The sequence below is a fragment of the Aulonocara sp. 'chitande type north' Nkhata Bay genome, linkage group LG3 (genome assembly GCF_057382095.1).
Source record: "Aulonocara sp. 'chitande type north' Nkhata Bay isolate Kocher_YH1m ecotype deep benthic linkage group LG3, A_spYH_male_GT1.1, whole genome shotgun sequence".
NCBI lineage: Eukaryota > Metazoa > Chordata > Actinopteri > Cichliformes > Cichlidae > Aulonocara > Aulonocara sp. 'chitande type north' Nkhata Bay.
The window spans coordinates 65,434,603-65,440,602 of NC_141346.1; the positions used below are offsets into that span (position 1 = coordinate 65,434,603).

At 41.0% G+C, this 6,000-nt stretch overlaps 1 protein-coding gene across 3 annotated transcripts in view; it reads left to right on the top strand.

Moving 5' to 3' along the window:
- Window positions 1-4,407, top strand: part of LOC147336613 (NACHT, LRR and PYD domains-containing protein 12-like) — a 62,793-nt gene extending 58,386 nt beyond the window's left edge. For 2 of the 3 annotated variants that reach the window (XM_086285509.1, XM_086285511.1), the window contains 2 exons: window positions 453-626; window positions 1,302-4,407. In XM_086285509.1, the coding sequence (XP_086141635.1) occupies window positions 453-626; window positions 1,302-1,314 (187 nt within the window). In that variant the 3' untranslated portion in view covers window positions 1,315-4,407. Of the gene's footprint in view, window positions 1-452; window positions 640-1,301 lie in introns of those variants that run through there. The other variant, XM_086285510.1, reaches the window with a different exon arrangement.
- Window positions 4,408-6,000: the final 1,593 nt, after the last annotated feature.

Consider the following 6,000-nt stretch of genomic DNA (forward strand, 5'->3'; position numbering starts at 1 on the left):
CAGTGGGTGCAGTCAAAGCAGTCCCTCAGTCCCAGTATAGAGTCTTTGGTCCAGACTGGAACAACTGTGTGCCCGGTTTGAGCTCTCTTCAGTCCTGTGACCTGACAGACCCAGAGGGGCCATCACATCACATTTAGAAGCTCCCCTAATGGAGCCACAACACATGTCCAACACTTAGTCAGTCTTGTTGGACCAACTGGAAGAAATGATTCAAGGACTTAGTCACAGAACAGAGATTCAAATCTCCAAAATCCAACTGGCTGCATCAGGACATATAGTCTGAAACTCTGCACAGTTTCCTGTTTGAAGCTGCTTCCTGTTGGCTTCAGCTGTTTGGAGTTTCCATTTTCTACATTCTGAACCTTCTTCAGCTCTGAACAGATGATGAAACACTGAATGATTTCAAGCTCACTCTTTGTCTAATAAACTTACATCTTTCATTCTTTATACAGATTGATCGACTGTGGTTTGTCAGAGATCAGCTGTGATTATCTGGCAGCAGCACTGAAGTCCAACCCCTCCCATCTGAGACAGCTGGACCTGAGAGGAAACTACCTAAAGGATCCAGATGTGAAGCAGCTGTCTGATCTTCAGCAGAGTCCAGACTACAGACTGGAGACTCTGAGGTCAGTAGAGTGATGGAGTGAGTGGGTGGTGCTGTCAGCAGTATTGTACTAAACACAGTCAGTATGAAACAAAGATCCAGTGTTTCCTGTAAAGCTGCAGCTTCTCAGTGAAGCTGTGAGAGGAGAATGGTGACAGGCTTCAGGATTGGACACAAACACTTCCTGTTTCTGACCTTTATGGTCACCATAGTAACGGCTGACACGCTCTGATCAAACACTGTCAACAGCCAATCAGCTCTCTGAACAAAGCAGCACGCAGACCAATGACTGCATTCATTTCCAAGTTTAAAGCAGTGAAGAACACAGTCTGTAGGTGAGGAAGAATTTAGTGAGAGCAGATGTTTGGATGGAATTCCTCCAGTTAACAGCTGGAACCGTCCATCTGGATTGTTGGGCTTGTTGTTGGGGTTCCTACAGAGCTCAGAGTGGACACACCAAGGTTCTTCTAATGAATGAAAGTCCAAACTCAAACTAGGAGGGAAAAACATTTTCATCAACTTCAATAAAAATCCAAAGATTAGAAAAAGTGAAGCAACAATGAGTCCTAGTACAGTCCCAGCACTGAAGTCCCTGCTGCTCTTTATACTGGATGTGCTGCATCACTGACTGACAGCTGATGAAGTGTCTCTGGAAACACTCGTTTATCTCCTCTGCTCTTCCTTCTTCTCTCTGCAGGTGGAGGCGATGATGGTAAACAGGACGGTGTGTGTGCTGAGAGAGGAGGAGCTGTGTCCTGATGATCCAGAGAGGTTGAAGCAGCAGCAGCTTGTGTGTAGAGACGCTCTGACTGGGCCATGTTACTGGGAGGTGGAGAGGAGAGCTTCATCCAGCAGTGACTGACAGAGGAATGAGAAGAAGTGCAGATGACTGTCAGTGCTGCAGAGTGAACTGCTCTGAGAACAGCTCCACTGTCAGACACAATGTAGAGTCCAGCATCATCCCTGTGTGTCCCTCTGGATCTGACAGAGGATCATCAGTGTATCTGGACTGCTCTGCTGCTGCTCTGTCCTTCTACAGTCTCTGCACAGTCTCTGTCTGACTCTGGCTTCAGACCCTCCTGGATCAAACTCACCTGGAAAGACTTTCAAACATCACTCAATACATTTGAATACAGAATATATTTGATATATACTGTAGATGTACTGTAGAGTTGCAGTTTGTCACTTGTAAATACAGTCTGTGAGCAGCTGTGAGCTGAAAGATCTTTCTAGAAACACGAAATGTTTTCACTCTTCTGTTGCTTTTTCATATATTTCCACAACATTAATGTTGATCCCACCTGTCTCACCTGTTTCATGCTTTTATACATAATAACAGGACACGTGTGATCTGAGCGCTGCTATGGTTGCTGTGCTGCACGTCTTCATTTAGATAACAGAGACATCTAGTGGTTCAGAGGGAGAACTGCAGGAGGTGGAGCTGTGTTTTAGCATGGAAAACTTTTTATCTTTTAGGCGCAGATACAAATATGACAAGTATCAGTGTGAGATACAAAAGGTCACATCAGTCAGCAGAGGGAACAGTGATCACACAGCAATGTAAGAATAGAAACATAACAGTGAATCTGGACATGTATACAGATGGAAGCAAACAAACAGGATGTAACACTACATTAAAGCCACAAATGGGAAGAAAACAAAGCCAAAGGAAAATATATTTGATCTCACCAAGTTTAGGTGGAGTTTATTTTCCTTGTGCTGACTTTTTACAGTCAATTACAATAACTCGTACTGCATACTAGCTAGCATGACCGAGTTTCTATACAGCTGGGTGGTGCTATGATGTTACTGATAGTGAACTTTATTTTAGTAGAGTTTCCAACCATCCCGTAAAAAACAGAATCGTCTCATATTCAGAGAAAATATTACGCGTTTCGTGTTGAGCTGAGAAGGAACGCAGTTTGTCCCGGACTTCAGCTAGAATGGAAAAGACACGAAGCTGGATTTATTCTGTGTCTTGTCATGGTTCGTATTTGAGGAAGAGACAAACGACTGCATGGTCTCTCAGTAGATGTCAGAATAGTGATTTTATTATACATATGTACATATGGGGAAGATGAGCGTCACAAGTCAATCTCCCTCGAACAGTCTCTTCACAAGGTTTTTATTGCAATGATGACGTCAAGTCACATGATAAGTATAACAGTCAGTTCTCCCTTCTATGTCCTTGTATGGCTAAGAACAACAACATGTTCCAGATGTTTCTACTCCTCTGTATTCTGGGAACATAACCAATAGTGTGTATCTAAGTGTGCAGTTTTGTGATATTGTGAGTTCAGGCCAACTAAAGTTGAATGTCCTCATATGACTTACTGCGGCCTGACTGGACCCCTAGTTAAACTGGTGCTTTACTAACTGATAGAGTATTGTATCTAGAATTCTATTGTAGCAGATTTACTAAATGATAAGTGATACATGATAATATTGATGATAAGCTGATGCGGACTAATGAAGTAATAATGAAATAATGACAGTGCTTTATGAATGATATATAGTGACAGTAAAATAAGATGTTTTCCACAATAGTCTTTACACTGTCATTCTCTCCCCTCTCTCTCCTGTTGCTACTTTAATCATGAAACTGATCAATGATCAGCTGATCGGCTTTTCTCTCTTGTTTTTTTATCGCCCACTTTGCGCCAGAAAGAGGAAACCAGCGGATTTCAGGCTAAACAACAGCAGCATGTTTAAGCTTGATCAGCTGTTATTAGAATTTATTTAATATTACTTTCTAGTATCAGCTGATGTTTGCTGGAGCCACAGCTGTAAAGCTGTTGGTCATGATGTCGGAGACCATAAATAGCATTTGTATTTTCTGTTGTACAGTTCATTTGCTGTTATGGATAAAAAGTCTTTTTTTTGTTTCAAAATAGCTGATAACTATTCGCTGATAGCTGCAAACATCTGCGCACAAATATAATCCTATAAAGTGGTTCTATATGGTGTGTAATTTATTGCTAATGCAATCATATGGCACATTGACTTCTGAGGAAATTTTAGATGCACTCATCATCAGAAAGGTGTCCGACCTAAACCAGGGGGTTTAGAGCATCATAAAGTTTTTGTGGTTTGTTTTCTTTAAGTCATTTCACAGATTTTCTCTATAATTTCAATTCCTTGAATAAAACAACAAACTTAGGGGATGATTTTGTAATCCGACTTTATGTAGGAAAGATTTGACTAAACATAAAACAATCTTCCAACTCAGTCGTCATTCTTATCTTGTGAAATCAAACCAAATGTTCTGTCTCTAAATCAGGGATTGATGAAATCTTTGGTTGCATCCATTTATGAACATGTTCTCATTCATATTAAATCGTAGTCTAAGTCCTTCTTTAGAGGGATAAATGTCATTCATTATCTTCAAATGTGTTTCTGTTGTTTTGGGGGAAAGTTTGAAGTCCATTGTTCAAAGTCTGTTAATGAAACTTTATGAAGTTTATGTAGGATGTTTTTCCTGTTTTGTATTTGTTTGAATTATGATGTATTTCTGACTCTTTCTGCCATGATGCCAGGTCTCTCTTGAATACAACATTTTTAATCTCAATTAAATTTTCACCTGGAGAAATAAAGATGATAATAATAATTTTGTCTTCAGGGAATCATTTCTCTGTAAAACAGCTTCTTCTGAAACTCTTGTTACATTTCTTGTTTATTGTTTGCTGGTTTTAGAAAAATGTCATCGTCTCTGTGTGAACTTAAACTCTACATGTGGTGTCAGCTATAAACGAGCTCTAGAGTCTAATAACGATGCTTTTATTATTGTCTGGTATCCAACCTAACCCTGGGCCTCTGGCTGAATGTGAAACACCAGCAGATGTTAAAAACTGTCTGGGTTACACGTGCATCATGTCGTGTGCTTCCTAACATGGATATGATTGGAATCTGGGCCTGTTCAAGCGGTGCTGGTATCATTGTTGTTTCTGAGACTTTCCAAATCTTTACTGGATAAAAACGTAGCAACTGATGGATTTAACATTTAGCACTCAGACTGTCCCAGAAAAGGCGGAGGTCTGGAAGTTTATGTGAAGGTCTGTCTTGCTGCTCAAGTCTTGTTCTCTCCATCTGCACCTCAGCCATTTGAAATCTTGGCCTTAACTATTGATCTGTTTGGAAATCACACTGTTGTTGGCTGCTATCAGCTTCCACCTGCTTCCCCCAGCACATCACCGTCTCTGGTTCAACTTTTATCTGAGCTGCATTTTAATGACGTCTTTCAGATGGATGATTTTCATTGGGACTGGCTTTCTTCTGTGTCTGATGAGTTTAAGGCACGCTGCTTGTTTTTAAAACTGACTCAAATTATTTAAAGCCTCACACGCCTTGATCCTAAACACCCAGATAAATCTGCTCTTATTGACCTTTTTTAACTTATATGCTGCTTAAGTTTTCCACATCTGCAGTTTTTGCCAACGACCTGAGTGATCACTGCATAGTTGGTGCTGTGAGAAACACTAAAATCTCACGCTCCGAGCCCCGCATCAGTTTGAACTGGGGTCGTATTAAACAGGCTGACAATGTCAGTTTGGGAACATTTACAGGAGAGTTGTGTCTACTTTGTGGACAGACACGCCCCTTTTTGCCAGGTCAGGGTGAAAGGTCGGGACAGGCCTGGTTTGGTTCAGTACCGGCCGATCTCCTACATGAGAGAAACCAGGCCTGGGCAGGAAGTCTGGCTCTGATGCTGATTGGCTACGTTTTCATTAGCTGTGTAATCGGATTACTGCCTCCATCATCAAGATCCAATGTAACTATTTTTTACTTTAACGACTGACAGTCCAAACGACCGTAGGAGGTTTTGGCAAACTATAAAGTGTCTCTGCCAGCTGTGACTCCTCAGAGCTTCCTCCTCACTTAAATATCGACTCCACTCCTGTGTCACACAAAACTGAAATGTTGCTTTAACAAACACTTTGTTGCTTCTTGTTCTTTGTTCAGCACAGTATCTGATGGTAAACCTCTTGCACACAACTCTGCTCGTAGTTCCTGCTTACTGATACCTTTTCCTTCACACCTGTCACAGTAGAAGAGGTTTGTAAGGCTTTGAATAGCCCCAACACCAGAAATTCGTCCTCACAATCGTTCTCCTTCCTTCTTGCACTTGGCTGCAAATATCATAGCTGAGCCAGTGTCTTATATTTTTAATCTTTCTCTACAACAGAAGGCTTTACCACAGATGTGGAAGTGTGCCTCTGTACTCAGAAACCAGTCTTACTTGTTATCATCTATCGTCCACCTGGGCCTTACATAGAGTTTCTGTCTGATTTCTCAGACTTTATATCTAATTTAGTTCTGAGCTCAGATAAAATAATTATTGTGGGTGATTTTAACATCCATGTAGATGCTAAAAATGACAGCCTCAACATGGCATTTAA